Source organism: Pogona vitticeps, chromosome 5, assembly GCF_051106095.1.
Source record: "Pogona vitticeps strain Pit_001003342236 chromosome 5, PviZW2.1, whole genome shotgun sequence".
In the NCBI taxonomy this organism is placed as follows: Eukaryota; Metazoa; Chordata; class Lepidosauria; order Squamata; family Agamidae; genus Pogona; species Pogona vitticeps.
Window position 1 is genome coordinate 101380817 of NC_135787.1, and position 22838 is coordinate 101403654.

The 22838-nt window shown below is 39.1% G+C and overlaps 3 protein-coding genes across 4 annotated transcripts in view; 2 read left to right on the forward strand and 1 right to left on the reverse strand.

Moving 5' to 3' along the window:
• The window catches only part of TTC38 (tetratricopeptide repeat domain 38), a 97042-nt gene that overhangs the window by 68013 nt on the left and 6191 nt on the right, over positions 1–22838 (reverse strand). The window lies entirely within an intron of this gene.
• Positions 995–12756, forward strand: LOC110074969 (polycystin family receptor for egg jelly-like). The gene has a single exon (XM_020785762.3). It carries the CDS (start codon positions 1253–1255, stop codon positions 8885–8887), a length of 7635 nt encoding a protein of 2544 aa, XP_020641421.3. The 5' UTR covers positions 995–1252; the 3' UTR covers positions 8888–12756.
• On the forward strand, positions 12879–22321 carry LOC110074968 (polycystin family receptor for egg jelly). The gene has a single exon (XM_078394149.1). It carries the CDS (start codon positions 13614–13616, stop codon positions 21519–21521), a length of 7908 nt encoding a protein of 2635 aa, XP_078250275.1. The 5' UTR covers positions 12879–13613; the 3' UTR covers positions 21522–22321.

Genomic DNA, 22838 nt, shown 5'->3' on the forward strand with positions numbered 1-22838 from the left:
TTTAGTACTGCCTGGAATTTCAGGTGAGGATTAGCCTTCTGGCTGCTCACATGATAACTAAGAACATCCCCCCTTATGATATCCTTTCTCTGTTACATAGTAGTTTTTGGCTTAAAGCAGGCATCACTGTACTGCCCCATCCCTCACTGAAAGATTCAAATATGCACCCTTCTCATTGAATCTCAAATGGTACCACCTCAAAAAAGTTTCAAATCCTGTTCAAACTATATTTTGGCTGCACTTAAAGCAGAAGGGGGGGAAAGCACTTTTATGGGATTCAGTCTGTGTATATGCATGTACGTAGACATGCTTTCTAGAACCAATATATTCCTATGAAATTCTTAGTCAGACTTCATTTTCTGCTGCCAGTAATATTGTCAAAACGGAAATGCCACAAAGTTACCAAAAATTACACACATTACATATGCCTATTGCTATACATACATACAGTGGGGTCTTGACTTGAGAACTTAATCCGTTTTGGAAGGCGGTTCTCAAGTCAAAAAGTTCTCAGGTCAAATCTGCATTTCCCATAGGAATGCATTGAAAACCATTTGATTCGTATCTGCTCTTTTCCGTCCATAGAAACTAATGGGAAGCTGCTATTCTGCCTTCGACCACTAGAGGGGGATATTTTGTTTCTTTTTTTCTTAGGTCAAGAAAGGTTCAGGGAAGGCAGGGAAAATACAGTCCAGGCAGTACAATACCAGGCAGTCCGAAGACTGTCTCCCAATCCACTCTCTAAACGCTGGGAGGAGTGAGGAAGCAGGCAGGCACCCTTTTCACTGGCCAACAGTTAACGGAAAGTTCAAATTTTGCACTTTCCCTGCCTCCCACGTGGTTTTTTTCAGTTCTTAACTCAAATCTAAGTATGTAAGTCAAGTCAATATCTTCCTAAGAGAGTGGTTCTTAAGTCAAAATGTTCTTAACTCAAGCTGTTCTTAAGTCAAGACCCCACTGTAACTATGTGTGCATGTATAACAATATACATATGCAATGTGAAGTGCTATTAAAATATTTCATTATAATAAATACAGGTATAAATAAATCCAGAACAATGTGACATGTGAAGGCTAGGAAGAGGAATGTAGAATCCTGGGTAAAGAAAGAAAGGCACAAATACCATGACCATATTGAAAATATACTGAAGGCGGCCCAAGGCAACAGCAGAAAGATTCTAGAATCCACTCTGACCCTTGATGTTGCTGGGAGACAGTTGTTGCTAGCTCAACCAACTCAGGTTTCTTTGCCAATGATGAGGTGCCTTTTCTGTCTTGTACTTCTCTTCTGTCGTTTGTGTTTCCCCCAATACCAAGCAGTTACACTTTCTGATTTCCTGCCACCACCTTTATCAGTCACTTGCTCAAAGCCGGAAAATCGTGTTTATCAACGACAAGACAATGACCTCCGAATCTCATGTCTCTGGGATAGATATATTGTGATGCGGTACTCAAGAGTGAATTCTGGGAAGGAAATCAATCATGGAAAGGAAGAGCCTGACTTCCAATCCCCTCCTTACTGCCAATGGTACCGAGATTCCATCTTGGTAAACACTACAAATCACTGGTCAGGTCATCTGACGCTGGGTTCAGGCCTGGCTGGAGAAGGTCCGCATCCACCATGGGCTTATAGTCAGATCACAGTACAGTGTACATCAGCTATGTGTGAAGCACCTTTGTGCTTTTACCACAATCTGAGTATTCAAGTCTCTGGGCAGGATGTCCGTCTCTTTCTATTCTGGCCGCACACAGTCCCAGTTTTCGAATGGCAGCCGGTACAGCTGGGTTGGTGTGCACGTCTTAAGAGTTCCACATGGATCTACCACTTCAGGAGTCGAAAGGGTAGTCCTGCAGACATCCTCATTCCTAGCAACCAATATAGTGATCCGCCTCCATTTGCTGCTTACCCTAATGCAGAACTGTATCGGGTCTGTCGGTCATACTACAACTACCACTTGACTGTACGCTATCCCCGCCGTGGAATCCACACTGCTTCAGTCAGTATTGAGGATGGACCTCCAATCAGCCTTAGCATGGATTTCTTTGTGGAACCTGCTCTGCTTCATGTCTTTAGTGCAAATTCTAAATTATTGAGCCACCCACATGGGACACTCCACCTTTCTTGGAGATTTCTACCACTCAGCCAAGGGACAGTAACTTACAAACTATTGGATATGCAAGGTAGAAGAGGGTGGTCTCGCACCTATAACTACAACCCTTTTTCTCTCCACAGGAATTTCTGTGCTGTTCACACACCACATAATTCCAAGGAAAAGGTGGTGGCTAGCATCTACTTCCATACCAATGAAAACTTGACTGAAGAGTTGACAGGACAACTTAATTTCTCTAATGAGACTCTGATTTTCAGCACAAGCAGTGCAGCCCCTATTTATCTTGCACTCAACCCAGCAAAAATCAAACTGGGCACATATATTGTTAGCCATACATTGGGACTCTTCTATTCTACTCAAGAAAGTGCCACTGGTAATAATTCCAGTTCTCACTATATCTTTTACCAGCAAGCAAGCTTCTCTTACCTGCTCATTGCTGAATTTCTACAGCTACAATTATTCAGGTTCAGCATGCATATATATCTGAACCGAAACGGAACTCTGTTCAAATCTCTAGGAGAAAAAGAGTTTGATATTCATGTTTTCAACAGCAGTTCTCTCGAAGAAAGACTTTTCTATATTGTATGGTTTATTCCAGTGCAGCACCCTCTACTACAGTGTGAGTGGACTTTTAACTTGCAGCTTTTTGATTCAAGAGTTAAGTATCCCATTCAGAATGATACCTTTACATACCTAGATCAAGTCAGAAATGCTACACATTTCATTCCTGATTCTTACTTGCCTTTCAGTCCTGCCATGTACACTGGATTTGTAGCAAAAGTGAAATGCACCAGCAATTACTCTATGCCAATTACTTTAAAAGCTACATTCAACACTTATGCTTCAAAAATAATAGAATCCAGGATAGCCTGCCAATATCAACATTGTTCTATTACAGATATTAATATCCAGAAGTCTAGCACTTCTAAGCATATCATGTATTATACTCAAGGGACAGAATTTACTGTGACTGCTGATGCACAGATAAATTGCCCAGGCCAGAAACAAACACATATTGTTTGGAACATCTATAAAGTTCCAAACATGGCACATACACCCAACTGGTCAAAACCTTTTAACCCACCTGGTATTGGAAAAAGAAATGTTGCCACATTAAAAGTGCCTAGTTCTAGCTTAGATTGTGGATTGTATCTCTTTAATTTCACCATGAAATTAACATCATTGGATACATGGGATACCAAAATAGCCTCTGATTCAGTGTTTATTGAGATTGGGCCTGATAACTTAGTGGCTGTCATTGATGGAGGCAATTTCCGGACAGTGAGATTTTCTGAGCAGTGGGCACTCAATGGATCGGCGTTCTCTAATGGTAATACCATTCAGCCCTCTGAAGAACTAACATTTACTTGGTATTGCACTAAACAAAAAACAGACTATATATCAATGACTCTAAGCAGAAATAAGAAATGTCATCCAGATCAGGTAGGTTTGAAATGGATATCTTCTTCAGATCCAATTCAAATAGTGCAACCCCAAACACTTCCAGGAAATACTTTGTATTATTTTCTCCTGGTGGTTCAGAATGGTAGCAGAACAGCTCAGACTGAGCAAACAGTGTCTGTGCAGGGTCACTCTGCCCTAATCCTGAATGTCACTTGTATTGAAAATTGTGGTACATCAGTAATTCCAACAGAAAGATTCTGTCTTTCTGGGAAATGCCTGAATTGTAAAACTATCAAGCCTCTCTATCGTTGGTCACTGCATTCAGCAAAATCCAGCGAAATAGATTTTGACTGGTCTTCCAAAACCACAACAGGACGATCAAATTCATATCTACACATAAACGCTTTTGCATTTGTATCCAGGGCAGAGCAGTCGTATATTCTTAGTCTGACCATCGTAACAAAGGACGGAGAGTCAGCTACCTATAAGTACTTTTTCTATGTTAATGGTCCTCCTCAGATAGGAAAATGTGTTCTTAATCCAAGGACAGGTACAGCATTCTTAACAAAATTCATTATTCAGTGTAATGGATTTGAAGATAAGAATGGGCCTCTTACATATAAAGTAATAGCAGCAGCTAATCAAAAGAAAACTGGTACTATTTCTTCAATAGAGAATAGTACTTTGGGAATAATAGTATATGCTGGTCAGAAACATAAAACTCCTCACTTTTTTCTCCCAGTTGGTATGCCATCTGCAAATTCTGCCTTGATAATATATGTTCAAGTATATGATTCCCTTGGCGCCTGTTCTCAAGTAACTTTACAAGCAACTGTGCGCAATCAAAGAAAAAGTAAGTCAGCTGATATTGTTCATCAGAAATTATATGCTTTACTTGGTAGACAAGATGCTCCTATGACAAACTTGCCACTATCAGAAAATCACCTTAAAACAGGTTATTTTATATATACAATGGCCTCTCTTTTAAATAACATCAAGGTTTCATCTACTATTCAAAGCTCTAAAACTGATTTGCGGCAAACACTCCTTAATATGATTGCAGGTATACCTACCATGGATGTACAGGAAATAAACCAAGTGATTTTGAGCATTTGCCAAGTGACATATGAAACTAATGAGGTAAACAGAGAATCACAACTGCTTGCAGTCAGAAAACTAAAAGAAGTCAGTGAAGCTCTAAAAAGGCACAGGGACATAGGTTCTAAGCAAACCGAGATCCTTGGCAGCGGCATTTTCACTGGGCTGTCTAATGTGTTGACAGCCTCTCTCCTGAGCACTGGAAACATCAATGTGGCTGTTGTAAGAGAAACTATTTTGGTGATGGAAATTTTAGCAGATCTAATCTTACAAGGTAAAGTCCCTGGGGAACACGAAACCCACCTGGAGACCAAATACTGGACCATCCACTTACGGAAAGATGAAAAGTGGGACATTTCTGGCAGTTTATCGGACAAAAAATACTGTAGAAACTGTTTTCATCCCAAATTGAAGGAGAGCCATCATCCTGAATTACAGGTAGATGCTATAGTTTCCACTGCTTTTTATGAATTTGAAATCAATCCCTTTCCTTGGTTGCTTTTTACAAAAGACATTGGCACAGTGGTGGCTGGATTCAAAATGACGGGAACCAAATCTAATGGTGACACAGTCAGCATCACACCTGATGTAGCTGAGGTCATCATGGCTAGAAAAGATGGGGGACTCTTTGACTTGACTGTAGGACCAGACAAAAAGCTCTCTAAAACAACTGGAGGCTTTAGTTTTGAAATAAGGAGAGGTTCCAAAGATGTTTTTATCCAGATTGTATCTAAAATAAAGATTACTTTCCAGGTATTTATATACCTAGGTCATAATATCAGTCACCCTCCTGTAGCTATATATATTGTTTCCCACCACAGTCCCCCGATAGCAAATAAAACACAAAATAATATTACTGATTGTGAAATTAAGGCTCCATATATACTTTGCCTTCCTCACTCATTATTTTGGCCCCAGGTCAGCAACAATGCAGTAGACAAACTGAATATTTCTATTGTCTTACAGTCGCACCCAATTGTTCGAGACCGAACAACAAAGATTGTCCGCATTGCTCTTTTTGCTGCTGAATGCCTGGATCTGGTCGGCATTCAGAGCCAATGGAAAGAAGGAACGTGTAGCCTTGGCCACCAGACCAGCTGGTCCAAGATACATTGCATTTGTGAAGCAAGAGAACCCACCACAAGAAAAGCCATTCCTAGGCCAGCAGAGACCTCTGGCATTAGATTTTTGGCCAGCAAGGTAGCTCTATTCCCTAGTCAAGTTGATAAAGAAAGATCTCTTTTATCAGAGACTGGCCAAAATCCTGTAACATGGTGGACAGTATTTGCCATCTTTATCACCTACATTTTTTTGGCTATCTATGTCTTAGGAAAAGATAAAATACGCAAGAGGGACTGCATCATAGACTTGCCAGATAATGATCCCTTTGACAAGACAAGATACTTACTTACCATATACACAGGGAGCCGTCTACGAGCAGGCACCCAAGCTACTGTCTTTATTCAGCTGACTGGCCAAAATGGGGTCAGTGATGTGCACCAATTAAAGCATCCTCTGTTCCCAAGAAACTTCCACCGAGGAGCTGTCAACACTTTTCTCCTGACTACAGAGATGGACTTAGGAGAACTTTCTTCACTTCGCGTTTGGCACAATAATTGCTACTTTGGTTCTAACTGGTATTTAAGTCGTGTCAAAGTCCAAAATACGGATACTAAGCAGTCATGGCTATTTATGTGTAGAAAGTGGTTCGCTCTTGGCAAGGATGACTGCCAAATAGAAAGGACTTTTCCAGTTACAAACCCAAATGTACCCTTAAGCACAATCGATACTTTTTTAATCATGGTTAGCCATGGATTAAGTAATGACCACCTGTGGCTGTCTGTCTTTGCTCATAGTATTGATGACTCTTTCAGCAGATTCCAAAGGCTGTCTTGCTGCTTAGCAATACTATTGAGCTCCCTTGTGTTTAACATTATGTTCTTCAGTATTGAATATGAGCAACATGTCCATTTAGTAGATCTGCAGACCTTAAGATCTATAAGAATTGGCATTCAAAGTGCTTTAATGTCCATCCCTGTGGAGCTAATAGTGACAACCTTGTTTAAGTACTCAGTGAAGAAGCCTTCATGGTGTAACAGAGATCCTCAGGTAAAAGAAAAGTCATCCTTTCTATCAGAAAGCTCTTCTAAAGAGGCCAGTCTAAAAGATGCTCCACTTACAAAGAAGAAGTCCAAACCATTCTCACTCATGGATCTCAATGCCAATAATAATGCAGCAAAAAAGGAAACATTTTCTGAGAAAATACAGAAACCACAACTTCTTTTATGTTTTCTAGTCATCGCTTGGTCCTTTGTATTCTGTACATCTGGGCTGTCATCATTTTTCATCATATTACATGGCTTGTCTTATGATGAGAAAACATCATTCGAATGGTTAATAGCATCCTTGACATCATTTTGCTTAAGTGTGTTTTTGTTTGAGACTGTAAAGATAGTTGCAATAGCGGCATGGAATACTGGTTCTGCAAAATTTTGTGCAAAACTCCCATGGTTACGCTATCCAGATATCCAGTTTCATGGGAGAATTATGACCATGGAAGAGATGGCACAGTCACATCGTGAGCTCCTCAGACTGAGAGCTTCCAAGCAATACCAGCCAATAAACGAGGAGGAACTCACAGTATTGCGAAGGATAGAGAAGATTAAAAATCTGGGTTATATTTTTGTAAAGAATATGCTCTGTCATCTAGTTTTCTTAACCTTAATTTTAAATGCTACACACCCTGCCGAAATCACTAATAGTTTTTATTACAATCAACTTATGTATAACAGATTTTCTGTTGGCTTATCCAAAGTACATACAATAGAAGACATTTACAATTGGGTGAAGGATATCTTTGTGCCATTGATACACAATGAGTATCAACCAACCTATCTTTTAAATACTTGGTCGAAAGTCCTTGGATTGCCCAGAATGAGGCAAATTAGAAGTACAGATTCTATATCAACATGTTATTTTCCACATGGCTTGGCAAATACATACATTTTGAGTGGCACTCATTGCCAAAAGAAATATGGAATTGACCCAGAAGACCAGACTAACTACTTTGGGTCATGGGCAATGCCAGTCAATAGTTCACTTCCCAATTATAGCAGTGGCTTTTTAGGCTTCACCTTTGAACATCCCACTACTCAGTGGGAATATAACTCATATGGAGAATTAAATAGCTATCCATCCAGAGGATATAGTTTTTATTTTTTCCCAGGAGAACCAAAAGCTAATTCAACAACAAGGTTAAAAACTTTGGAAACGAGCAACTGGCTTGATGATAAGACCTGGGCACTAATTGTTGAATTGACCACTTTTAATCCAGATGCAGATCTTTTCTGCAGTATTTCTATCATATTCGAGTCTTCTGATATTGGTTCTGTCAACAGTAGTGTGTCAGTTCATTCTTACAGGCTTCCCCTTTTCAGTGACCAATCCAAAAGTCAAATTTTGTTGTTGTTAGGCACTATATATATGCTGATAGTGTACATTGCTGATGAATGTCGTGTGTTGTATCAAAAAAGGCTGAGGTATATAAGTACAGCTGCCAACATAATCAACTTTGGAATTAAGACAACTTGCACTGTTTTTCTAGTGCTACTTCTATTCAAATTTAAGCTAGCTTTTGACTTAGTGCAGTTTTATTTACAACATCAGGAACGGTTCATTCCTTTCCATGCAGTTTCTCAATTTGATCAAGTCATCAGGATAATTATGGGATTTTTAGCTTTTCTCCTAGTTTTGAAAATGTACCGCTATTTCAGATTTTTGTATGGTGTACGCTTGGCCCAAAAATCCTTATATGCAGCTATACCTACAATGATTAATCTGTCTATAGCAGGGGGCATATTTTTTTTTGCATATATGTCACTTGGGTATCTAGGATTTGGACAACATGAGTGGAATTTTCATAATGTAATTTACTCCTTTACTACTATATTATCTTATTGTGCCTTGGCATTTAGGAACACTGAATTTTCATCTGATGAGTTTCTGGGAGGTCTTTTCTTAGGCTCTTTTATGGTGGTAATGATTTGTGTTTTTGTCAACTTAAGCCAAGTTATACTAATATCTTCCCATGTTGACATGAAAATACCTGTCTATGAACACCATTCACACGAAGCAGAAATCATATATTATATAGTCCAGAAAATTTACAGGGGATGGTTTTTTGCTACTACTGGTTCACAGACCACAACAGAAACACATATTTTCAACCGTTTACTATTTGGAAAACCAAGAAGAACTTTCAGGTTACTAGATTGAGAAGCAGAGTAATCAATAAAAAGTTTAGCTTTAACTTTGACGAAGTTATTTAAAATACATTAAAATTGGTTTCTTTAACACTGTCCTATAAGTGATTACCTTATTTATATTATCCAGGTTCCATATTTCCACACAGTTCCTTCTCAGACATCTTATTGATTTCCATAACAATTTAAATTTTTGATGTGGTGCTCTTTACATTTTAGGATGTCAGTCTTTGGCAGGAATGCTGGTGATTTACTGGACCTCATAAATCTAGGGTAGTGACTAGAGATGGGCATGAACCACCAGTTCAGGATATCATCTTGGTTCATTTCTCAGCCAAACAGGTGCTTCGTGGTTCCCAGAAGGGTCTCCTCCAGTGAGCACCCACTCAGAGGCAGCGCCCAGTGGAGGTGGGGCAGGGAAGCTGGGATGGTTTATGCCCATCTCTACTAGTGACTCAAAGTTCACATTTAAGATGGTTGCCTATGAGTGATGATGTACACATACATTCTTAGTATGGGCTGAGATAATCTTCCATGTGAACACATCTCTACAGCAGAACAACCTACAAAAGAACTGATCAGCTTAAGTCTGGAGTGCATGTATTTGTGGTTTGTACTAACAGACACTGAAAAGGCAAAATGTGTAGCTAGAAAGTATTTTACAGTCAGCAATCAGCTACCTTGAGTTTGCTTTTGACAATACTGGCTTTGCATTAGTTTGTTAAAGAGGTATTTCTTGCTTATTCTGCTTATATACTTAGAACAATTTCAATTTGTCCACTGGAAAGTTATCTAAATGAAGATCAGTGACAAACAAAGGACTCAGAAAGCTGTATTTACTCCAGCAGTGTATACACTATAACATGCAAAAATATTTAATAGCAGTGTCCTAGAATTATCTTAGGCATCTACTTTGGTTAGATTTATATTAATGCTACACAATAGGCATGCAACAGTTTTAAATCCCCCAAGTATTTAATTTAATTTACATATATTCTTTCTTGTTTCATAAACATATTATTGGATAATTTTTGAATATATCCACTGTTACTGCACTGAATTATTTGCTTGATGCTTGAGATTTTGTAAAGTCAAAATGAGTTTATGTTGTACGAATTCATATTAAGCAAGCCACCCAATGTTCTGTTATATTCCAAACTTTTCTGCTTACTGGAATAAATTTTAGATTAACTTGACCTTTGACTGATGTGGAATTTTTTTACACTTTCACCCTATTTTATTGATTTACTGGCTTAGTTTGATTTCTTTTTATACAGAGCATTTAATGTAAAATAATAATAATTCTATTGCGCCTATTTCAGCCACTATATGCAGTGAGGCAGTTGCAGGAGGGAAACCAGGAAACATCTGTCTCTTCACAAAGGCTAGCAGCTGTTTGCCTTCCAGGAGATGACAAAGTCCTGCGGGGCTAAAAAGGCAATACTTGGAGAAACTAGGGCAGAAACAAGATGTCACCAGATATAATTAGTGCTACTTCCATGCTAGGTTCAAGGTTCGTGTTCTAACATTTAAAGCCCTAAATGGTTTGGGACCTTGTTGTCTGAACATCTTCTGCCTAGTTCAGGCTGATCTAGTTTACACAGACCTCATGCCTGAAGGTACTGATCAGTCAAGAATCCCAGAAAACATCAATTAGAAACCAGGATTTCTCAGCAGCAGCACCCTACTTATGGAATGTTCTCCCCCAGGAGTTACAGCAACCACCCTCTCTACACATCTTAAAAAGCTTCTAAAAACAGAGGTGTTTGAAGGAAGCTTTTGGGGAAGTTCTCCACAATCTATTGGGACAGAGGAAGGAAGAGGAAAGGAATCTTGCATTGTGTGCTTTGAAATTTTTATTCGGCTGCCATCTTGGTTTGTGTATTTTGTTGGTGAGATAATTTATTGCATTATAATAATTCCAGAATTGATGGCTTTTTTTCTTGCTCAGAGTAGTGATTGCTAGATGGGCAGTATATAAAAATAGCATTGGCCACTTTTGCAGCCGCATTGTATTGCTGGAGTATATACAACTTGGGACCTACAACAATTCCAAGATCCTTCTCACTAGTATCTTCCAGCATGTAACTATTTGTTTTTCCCCTCTAGGTGCAGATTTTTTCACGTATCCCTGTTAAATTTCTTTCTGCTGTTTTCAGCACAGTGCTCAAGCCTATCAAGATCATTTTTTTTTAAATTTTGATTCCATTTTGCAGGGAATTAGCAATTGCATCCAATTTTGTGTCATCCACAAATTTGATAAGCATTCCTTGAACTCCCTCATTCAAGTTACTAATAAGAACGTTGAAGAGCACTAGACCCAGAACTGAGCCTTAGGGTATCTCAACTCTTACTTCCTCTCAGTTTGAGAAGGAGTCACTGATAAGGAATATACTATTTAATTGGAAGCAGTGGATAGATAACACAGACATAAGTATTCTGTGTACCTCAACAAGACCAGGAGCAGATTATGATGCTAACCACATTTTGTGAATATCACTTAAAGCAGTGGTTCCCAACCCTGGGTCCCAAGATATTCTTGGGCTACTACTCCCAGAAATCCTGGCCAGCACAGCTAATATTGAAGGCCTCTGGAGGTTTTAGTCCAAGAATAACTGGGGACTCAGGATTGGAAACCACTGACTCGGAGTTTAGCTGAAGAAGAAAAGTAGAAGAATTGTTGGGCCACAAGGGATGTTAAAAGGCAGAGCCTGAGAGAGGAGGAGAAAGTCTGAGTTCAGTCTGTATTAGGAATCAGAGAGAGAAGGATAGTTTGGGGTCTGAGGAGTGATTAGTCTGAGTGTAAACTGTGATAACTACTATAGAAGGTTAATATTGAAGCTTGATGAAACTTGAAGAATGTGCTTATGAATTGCTCCAGAAACCAACTGTAATAAATAAACCTGTTCTATTAAAAAGTCAGTACTGAATGGACCTTCATCTTTTCTAAGTAAAGTAAGTTGATAAGGAGATCAATTGGTCGCAGCATGTCAGGAGATGTTTTGGTTTGCCTTTGTGAGCTCTGTGTTTAGTGAGACAAATGGGCCATGAGGGCAAGCGCCACAGTTGTGATCATGAATTTGCAATTTTAGAAAGCGAAGTGAAAGTGGCTCTCAAAGCACTTGGAAGAAATATATCTCTACGAATAGATGGGACATCAATAGAAATATTTTAAGCTACAGAGGCTTATTCTGTCAGCAAGAATATGCCAACAAATATGGAAGACAAAACAACAGCTCACAGACTGGAAAACAGTAAGTGAAGTAACTGTAGGTCCATGGGTGTTTGGCTATCTGTGTGTGTGGGAGCCATCAATCCAAATGGAGACTATAGCAAAGAAATCAGAAGGTTGGAAAGGGTGACTATGAAGAAACTAGACAAGATCAAGTGTAAAAATGTGTCACTGCAGACCAAGGTGAAGATCATCTTTGCTATGGTATTCCCAATTACTTTGTACAGTACTGATATGAAAATAGGACAGTGAAGGCAACTGACAATAATTGATTCATTTGAAATGTGTTGGAGGAGAACTTTAATAACAGTCCTTTGTCTTAAAAAAATCATCTCCATCAGATTCACCAAAGAAAAGAAGTGAAAAGTTAAAGTTGAGCAGTAGCACATTGATGGACATGCAGGTGACTAACCAGACCAATATGAGCCTTGAAGATATGAAAACAGTGGGGGCAGCTTTGCTGATCCTGGGTTTGTTGGGCTGTCAGGATAATACATCCTTGCTTTCTCATTCCTCTCTTCCTTTGAGGACTCTTGACTCTTTTTATTTTGAATTCTTTAGACTTTTTCAGTTTTTCCCCAGCAATATAAATGAATACTTGCACTTTGTAGACACTCAACTAGGAGATTCCTTAGGAGGAGGTGAATCCAGCTCCCCCCTCCCTCCCTCCCTCCCTCCCTCCCTCCACCCACCCACTATTCAGGGGCAGCAATTGAGCTGATGAGCATCCCTCCAACACAGGCAAGACCTACTCCTTCGAAGTAGCTACATGAGAAGGGAAGTAGGCTAGGCAAAACCTATTCAGTAAGCGTGACCCGCTGAAATCACTTAATTCTTTCAGTGTAACAAGCACAAAATCAGTCTTGAAAAGAATGTTCTGAAGAGTATTAAAGCTAAGCTCACATCTCATTACAATATTACTATCTGGTCCTTATTTGAAATGTGTCAATTTACTGATCTACATGTAAAAAGAATTAGAGAACATAAAATACAGTTCTTTAAATATTGTTGTTGACTGATATGTAATCCAAAATACAATTCTGATATATTATTAGTCATCCACACATAAAAAGTAATCCTTTATTGTACATTTGAGGAAGGGCCATCGGTCAGTGGCAAAGCTCATAATTTGCATACAGAACATCCTAGGTTTAATACTGTAGGCAAATCCAAATGATAGGATCCCCAGCAGGAAAACAAACTATGAAGTATGTGGAAGCTGTGGCCATCCAAATATTATTAGATTCCAACTCATTTCATGACCATTAGTTATACTGGCTGGTATTTATGGATTTTCAAGTCCAAATCATTAGAGAACTGCTGCCAGTAGTTTTCTAATGATCAGCACAGTCATGGAATGACAAGAAAATGTTCCCAGCAACTTAGAACAGCTTGAATACCGGTTCCCGAGCAATGTGTCGAATTCTAGAATTCGGCCAGACATTCACTCTGTGGCAGTTGAAGACAATGGTTGCTCCAATTACAATTTTTTTTTCTAATCTGGAGGATGCACTCCCTATTGTTCTCCCTGGCCCTCTCTGTCTGTGCGTGCAATTTCCAGTATGCAGCCGCCATGCCCTCTTATTTACTATTACCACCGCTGTTTGTCAGCTGCACCAACCAACTCAACCGTATCTATTACCAGCAAAAAGGCAACCTCCAGAGCTTGTGTATGTGGGACAGATGCAGGCTGCAGTATTTAAGAGCTCCAAGCTTCATTTCAAGGATTGGGATGCTCCAGACAAAATTGCCATCTTTTTACTGTTGCAGGTACTGGAGTGCCACTTTTATTCACCATATAATTCCTTGGTCAGGCCAGATAATCCTGGGCCCCAATTTGGCAAGTCAAGCCACATATCTGCTCCGGGACTCCACCAGCTGCATCACCCTACAGGATATATCACTTTCTTCTAAATTACCTGTATGTCTTCACAGCAACCTGAGCACTGAAGTCTTTGGCCAAGATGTCCATCTCTTCCTCCTTTGGTCGCTCAGCCTTTCAATGCCTGAGCGACAGCCAGTGCAGCTGGGCTGGTGTGCATGCCTCAACAATTCAAGCTGGCACTACTTCTACAGCCGTCCAAGGAGAACCATGGTCCTTTTTCTTCCCACCAGTGGTTATCCCTCAGCTGCTCACTGCCATGATGGTGAGCTACAGCACCGTTGTGCCTCCTACATCACCTATCGCCTGATGGTGCATTACATCCACCAAGCATTATTTATTTCTTCCTTGTATGCTGAACAAGAGCCTCGGGAAAGCCTTAGCTTAGATTTGCAGGTGGAACCCACTCTACTACTACTTTTCAGTACCCATTCCAAATGGCTCAGGATCTCTCACAGGACTATCAGCCTCTCTTGGAATCTCACATCTGTTGGCTCCCAAAAAATGGCCTATAGACTGCTGGCTCTCAAAGACACAGGGATTTGGTCTACCTTCTACAACCCATATGCTCTGCAGAACAATTACTCTGTTACCCCCATTCTACGCCTTTCAAGGAAAAAACTGGTGGCCAACATGGACTTTTGTACTGAAGAGGCAAGGTCTGTGGACCTGAGTGGAGAGCTAAGCTACACAAGTGCCACCTTAAGTCTGACATCCAAGAATGACCCTCCAGTTCACCTTACTCTCAACACACAGAAAATTAAGGCAGGCACTTATTTTTTTAGCCATACACGGGCACTCTATTATTCCACCCAGGAAACAAATCTTACCAATGCCTCTGGCAACCTCTCGAGCATTCACTACATCTTTTACCAGCAGCAGAGCTTATCTTACCTGATCACCATTGAATTTCTCAAATCACAGTGGTATAAGTTCAACCTACACTTATATCTTAATAGGAAAGGAGGCCTACTGAGGTCCCTTCCAGAGAAAGATATAGAAATCCACATTTTCAACAGTGGGCCATCTTTCTTACAAAGTTTGGTCTATGTTGTGTGGTTTATTCCTCTGCAACATCCTCTATTACACTGCAAATGGACTTTCAATTTGCAACTTTTTGATTCAAGGAGAGAACACCTTCTTCAAAACAGTACTTATACTTACAGGGATCGATTCAGAAATGCTGCCCATTTTATTCCTCACTCTGCTTTATCCTTCAATCCTGCCCTGTACGCAGGCTTTGTGTCAGAAGTAAAATGCACAAGATGTGGGCGTGCGCACGCTATTTTAAAAGCTACAGTCCATGCTTATGCTTCAAAAACCATGGAATCCACAGTGGTTTGCCTTCAGAGAATCTGTTTCATAAACAAAGTTAAAATTTTGAAATCTGGTACTACTAACTCTGTGTTAAATTATAGCAAGAGGAAACATTTTGCTCTCTTTGCGGATGCCCAGGTGAATTGTTCAGTTTTGAAACAAAGAATATTTTTCTGGAAAATCTATAAAGTCCTAAATGTGAAAACTGCTCCAGACTGGTCAAACCCTTTCAACCCTCCTGGCATTGGCAGAAGAAATCACACCATGATAAGAGTTCCTGGTTCTAGCTTAGATTATGGTTTATATCTATTTAATTTTACTGTAAAATTAATGACAGTGGATACTCTGGAGACGGTTGAAGGTTCCGATTCAGTGTTTGTCGAGATTGGGGCGGGCAGTCTTGTGGCTGTCATAGCTGGAGGATATCTGCAGACAGTTGGCTTTTCCAACAGGTGGACTCTGGATGGATCTGCTTCCTCTGACCTCGATTCAGCCCAGCCTTTTGAAGGACTCGTATTTACATGGTACTGTACAAAACAAAAAGCCGATTACACGTCCATGGCTCTAAGTGCAAATGGGAAGTGTCATCCAGAACAAGCAGATCTGAAATGGTCTCGGTCCTGTGATCCAATTCAAACTGTGCAACCTGAAACACTTCAGGAAAATGCTACTTATTATTTTCGTTTAATTGTTCAAAAAGGAAGCCGAACAGCTCAGGCTGAACAAATGGTACATGTGCAACCTAGCTCTCCACTTGTGTTGGATGTTGCATGCATTGAAAATTGTGGTAGATCATTAATACCAACAGAAAGATTTTGTCTTTCTGGGAAATGTCTGAATTGCAGAAGATCGAGCAGGCCACTCTACCATTGGTCACTTTTCTCTGGAAATTCCACTGAACTCCATTTTGATTGGGACACTAAAACTACAACTGGGAGAACTAATTCTTATATATGCATAAATCCTTTCAGTTTTGTAGATATCCCAGAACAATCATACTCTCTTGTCTTAAAAGTGAGTATACAGGGTGACAAATCATCAGTCTATAATTATTTATTTTTTGTGAATTCACCACCATTGGTTGGAAACTGTGTTCTTAACCCTCCCACAGGAATGGCATTTCTAACAAAATTCATTATTCAATGTCATGGGTTTAAAGATACACACTTGCCTCTTACATATAAAGTCAAAGCAGCACTGGATACATTGAACATTAATAGAAAGCATCCCATAGAAAAGAGCACCTTCGGAACAATTGTGTATTTTGGTCATCAGCCAAAAATCCCAGCATCTTTTCTACCCATTGGTGAACCCTCCAAGCAATATGCTTTGACTGTATATGTTGAAGTATATGATGCATTAGGAGCCTATTCTCAAATATCTTTACAGACAACAGTGCATAGTGTTTTAAAAGGCAAGCAAACTGATGTCATTCTAAATCAGTTAAATGGTTTATCCAGTGGACGAACAGCTCCAATAACAACTTTTCTCAAAAGTGGAGATTACTTTAGTGCAGGCTATTTTGTCTACATGGTAGCTTCTACTTTGAATGACATAGAAGGTTTGCAAAGATTTCATTCCACGAAGTCTGAACTGCGAGAAATCCTTCTAAATAGATCTATAGAAATCCCTACAACAGAAGTAATGGAAGCAAACCAAATGATCTCATGTATTTTTCAAATAACACAGGAAATCACAGAAGTAAACAGGAAATCACAATTACTTGCTGTGAGAAAACTAAAAGAAGTGAGCAAAGAACTGAAAAAGCATAGGAACAAAGACTTAGGATCAAAGGAAACTGAGGTTCTTGGCACTGCTATTCTTGCAGGGTTGTCCAACGTACTGAAAGCTTCTTTGTTAGAACACAAAAATGTCCACAGAAATGGAATTAAGGCAACTATTTCTACCACCGAGGTTTTAGTCGACTTAATTTTACACGGAAAAGTACCAGGAGAAAATGAAACTATTATGGAAGTCAAAGATTGGACCATTATTTTGAGGAAGGATGAGAAGTGGGATGTTCCCAATGCTTTCTCTAAAAGAAAAGACAGCAAGAATTTATTTTTCCCCAAAATAAAGCAGGAAGAGGGTGACGAACTACCGGGGGATGCTGTGGTTTCCACTGTTCTGTATGAGTTTGACAAGAATCCTTTTCCTTGGTTGCCATATACCAATGACATTCGTACTGGGGTAACTGGATTCAAGATGACAGCAACCAAATCTAACGGTGACATGGTGAAGATTGTGCCTGATACAGCTGAAATAACCATGAACATAAACGATGAGAAGTCTGCCATTTTTGAGATTAAAATAGGGCAAGACAGAAAGCTTTCTGAAGCAACTGGACAATTTAGTTTTGAAGTATTTAGGCAGTCCAAAAATATTTTCATCCAGATTGTCACAAAAATGAAGCTTACTTTCCAGGTATTTATTTATCTAGGTTTGAAGATCAACTATCCTGCTATCGCTTCTTTTAGTGTTTCCCATGACAAGCCTTCCATACCAAAGGTAAAGAATTTCAATGACGACGAATGTGCCCTTCAAACTCCTTATGTATTTTGTCTTTCTCAGACATTGCTCAGATCCATTTTCCAAAGCAACACTGCAGAAAAGTTGAACATCTCCATTGTCTTAAAAGCAGATCTTTTTGTAAAGAATGAAAGGACTCAGCTGATTGGCATTCAGGTTTTTACTGCTGACTGCCTGTACCTGGATGGAGTTGACAGTCATTGGAAAGAAGGGTTCTGCAGCCTTGGCCCACAGATCAGCTGGCAAAAGTTACATTGCATCTGCACAGGCAAAAGGCGGATTTTAAGGACTGCAAACCCCCAGCTAAGAACTTCCGGAAATGACATCACCTTTGTAGCTGGCAAAGTAACTCCGTACTCTAACCTGGTAGAGACGAAAATAATCCAGTCAACCCAGATCTATAAAAACCCAGTGACAACCCTGACGGTCCTTTTCATTTTCATAACCTACATCTTCTTGGCTATCTGGACAATGAGGAAAGATAGAGCTGATGTGGAAAGCAGAGTCCCTGTCATAGTTTTGCCAGACAATGGCCCCTTTGACAAAATGTGCTACCTGGTTACCATATTCACAGGCAGTCGTCTGAGAGCAGGAACTACAGCTGATGTTTTTATTCAGCTAGTAGGTGAAAGAGCTACCAGTGATGTACACTGCTTAAAACACCCTGCATATCTGACCTTTTCTCGTGGAGCCATCAATACTTTTCTCCTGACCACTAAGAATGACTTGGGGATTGTTTATTGCCTTCGGATCTGGCACAATAACGCAGGTTCTTCCCCTAACTGGTTCTTGAGTAGAGTGAAAGTGGAAAATATATTCACTAAACAATGTTGGCTGTTCATGTGCCAAAAATGGTTATCTCTTGATACGGAAGACAGCCTGATAGAGAGATCATTTGTTTTTACTCAACCAACTGCACCTTTAAACAAAATGTATTTCTTTTTAATAAGCTTTGCCAATGATCTGGTAGATAATCACTTATGGCTTTCTATCTTTGCTCATGTCTGCACTGGTTCTTTTAACAGGCTTCAGAGATTATCATGTTGTTTACCAATACTGTTGTGTATCTTGCTGTTTAACATTATGTTCTTCAGTACTGATGAAGATCAACAAAGATTTTCAAAACAACTACACTATTTGAGACCCATTATATTTGGGATTCTAGGTGCTTGCATTTCCTTCCCTTTGCAAATTACAGTAGCAGCTTTATTCAAATATTCTCAAAATGAGCCCTCGGCACAGAATCCAAAACTGGTTCCATCTAAAGAATATTCTGCTTTTATGCCTGGAAGTCTCAGAAACTGGAAGGAATATCTACAAAAATGGTACCTTATAGAAACAGCTTCAAAAATCCCAGGGGATCATTTCCATATGAGAATTTTTAGTGCTTCAGATTCAGAAGCACTAAATTTGGAACAACAGAAAAAGATGAAATGGGAGCAAACTGCAATAAGTTGCTGCACAATTTCTGAGGGTGATGCAAATATAATCGCTGCAGAAGAGGACATGCCTCAAGATGCCAAAAGCAACAGCAATTTTAAAAATTATTATCTGGAGAAGAGCAGAAGTCATAAAACAAGACCACAAAATATTCCCATCATGCTGTTTCCTAAAAGGCCACAAATAAAAATATCTTGGTGGAATAAATACATTTTGTGGATGTTGGTTTTGATTATTTCAACACTGTCATCATTTTTTATCATATTATACGGTCTGCCCTACGACTATGAGACATCATTAGATTGGCTAGCAGCATCTGCCATCTCATTGTGGCTGAGCATATTTTTGTTACAACCCCTAAATATAGGGATTTCTTCAGCCTTAAAGACACTTTATCCCACATACTGTAAAAGGATTCAGTGGTCAGGCAAAGAAAGCTTCTTAGAGATTAAACTAAATGACACAATGATGGATGCTGATGATATGCGGGAATTGCACTATGATCTAGTTAGAATGAGAGGCACCAAGCAGTATCATCCCTTAGAAGAGGATGAAATTACAATTTTCAAGAAAAGACAAAAAAGTCAACACCAAGCATTTGTTTTCATAAAGGATGTCATATCTCACTTCATCTTTTTGATCCTTATTTTAAACATTGCTTACTCAATGGAAAATACCACTAGTTTCTATTACAATCAAGAGATTCATAACAAAATCTCTCTAGGACTCTCAGATGTCAATAAAGTAGAGGGCATTTACACCTGGCTGAGAAATGTCTTCCTGCCCTTGATTCACAACGAAAAACAACCAACCTATCTTTTGCAGACATGGTCAAAAATTGTTGGTTTGCCCAGAATACGGCAGGTGAGAGCAAAGAATACTACAAAAGAATGCTTCTACCCACATAGTTTTGTGAATAAATTTGTGATCAGTAAAAGCCACTGCCTTCACAAGTATGGTACTGACAAAGAAGAACAAAGAGATCATCTTGGGACTTGGACAAACCCAGTGAATAAATCTGTTTCTAATAAATTCAGCTACTTCCCAGGCTTCATTTATCAGTTTGTCACTGATCCGTGGAAATACAGTACATATGGAGAACTAAACACATATGGAGCCGGAGGCTACACATTTAATTTTTATACAGAAGAACAAATGCCCAATTCAACAAGTAGAATTGATGTTTTAGAAAGCAGCAACTGGCTTGATGAAAATACCTGGGCACTAATAGTTGAGATGACAACTTTTAATTCAGATGTAGATTTATTTTGCAGTATATCAGTTGTATTTGAAATTTCTCATTTGGGCCCTGTTAACACAACCTTGTGGATCCATTCCTACAAACTTCCAATTTTCAAGGAGCTAAGTAAGAGGGAAAAGTTTGTTTACATAGCTGTGGGTTGTATGCTTGTTTTTTATATCATTGATGAATTTTCTGTGGTAGAACGACAACAGCTAAAATACTTGAAAGAAGTTTCAAATTTAATTAATTTTGGAATCAAGGCTGTGTGTTTGTTTTTTCTGCTACAGCTTGCCTTCAAATTTAAACTGGCTCCAAGCCTAATAGAGTTGCATTTGTTTCAGCCAGGTAAATTCATTCCATTTCATAAAGTTTCTCATCTCGATAAAACTCTGCGGATAACTCTAGGTTTTTTGACATTTCTTATAGTTTTGAAAACTCTTCGGTATTCCCGATTCTTCTACGATGTACGTCTAGCTCAACGATCTATTTTAGCAGCTCTTCCTGGCATCTGTTCTATGGCTTTAGTCGTAGCAGTGTACTTTTTTGTATACATGGCATTTGGCTACCTAGTATTTGGCCAGTATGAATGGAACTACAATACAATGACCCATTCTGCTCAGACAGTATTCTCTTATTGTGTTTCAGCTTTCAAGGACACTGCCTTTAAATCCAACAGAGTGCTGGGGGGGCTCTTTTTAGCTTCATTCATGATAGTGATGATCTGTGTTTTGATAAATTTGTTTCAAGCTGTCATTATGTCTGCCTACGAGAACATGAAGCAACCTGTCTATGAAGAACCTTCTGATGAAGCAGAAGTGGTGAATTTTCTGTTTCGTAAGATCCAGAAGATATGGTTTTTTGTAACCTGCAGGAAAGCATCTACAGCTGATACAGAATTTTTCAACAGAGTTCTCTTTGGGTATCCTAAACAGAGAAGCACACACCACCTAGGCCTCAAAGCCAGAAAAATTAATGGTCGGAAAAGTGTTTATCTTGTACTTTGATTCTCCTCTGGTTTTGAATGCAATCATATCAAGTGGGGGGAAGTAAAGTAAATGAAATCTGTAAAGAAAACGGGGATTGCCCAAACGATGAATGGATGCTAATGCCTATTTAGACTGTTTTTCCTTGCCTCCTCTTGTACTTGCTAGTTTATGCATAGCATGTCATTATGAAATAATTACACTTAATTAACAGCAAGCATTCACATAGCTATTCTGTGTGAAGAAACAGTATAATTGACTTCCATTTTCTTTCACCTCCTTGCACTATTTTAACATCTTTTATTATGTGAATTATGGCGAGAATAAACGGAGGATGGATGTTAACAACACTGCAGGAAGGGATGGAAAAGAAACATTTTATATACACATCCTACCTTTTCAAAGCCTGTATTTTTTCTCCACTACCTTTTCCCCACTGAATTCATTTCTTAGCTTGCCATTTCTGAATATGCAACAGCATTTAACCTTCTAGATGGGAGGGTGACTTGACAAGTTGCTTTAAGTCCTATTTTTGCCAGAACAGAATAAAACAAAAGTTTAAAAGTAAATAAATGTACACTATCATCTTTACAAAGTGTTTGTTCTGCTATTTATATACAATCACTGTACATATTCAGGGGTCATATTTTGTTATATACCTTTGTAAGGAAAGTACTGTATTATTGCTTAAGACCAATGACATTCAATAATAATACTGTATATATTTCTACCTTTCATAGCTTCAGCTTCTTCAGCCAACCTGTCTGCAAGACAACTGTCTCATGTACTTCATTTAAATGTTTGCACATACATGGTGACTGTCCCACCTCCATTGATGTGTCCTGTGGCCATGCCGCTTTCTACCTATCCAGCATAAATGGGAAAAAGCCCATCAAACATGCCAAGATATCTGCATAGAACTTCTCACAAGTGGGCCAGGGATTTAGGGAAGGGGTTTTTTTTTGTACAGGGCATAGGATAACAACTCCTAGATTGCTCCAGTCAGCATGGCCACTGTCTAGGAATGTATGGGAATTGTAGTCCAAACAAAATAGTTTCCCGTTTCTACAAATCAGTCAATATTTTGTTGCCCGAAAACTTTATGCTTCTAAGTTGTGATCAGGATCCTCATTTATATGCAGGTGCTCTACATGTGTGTATTACTGTAACAGCCTCCTTATACCTCACAAAGCGGCTATTACGTCACACACAATCACTCTTCAGTACCACTGCCACCAACCATTCCCTCAAATGAAGCTTCAGGCCAAAGTATGATTTCAAAATAAAAATAAGATTTATTGATTACAACAAAAGGAATGGTAAATCACTTGTAGATAA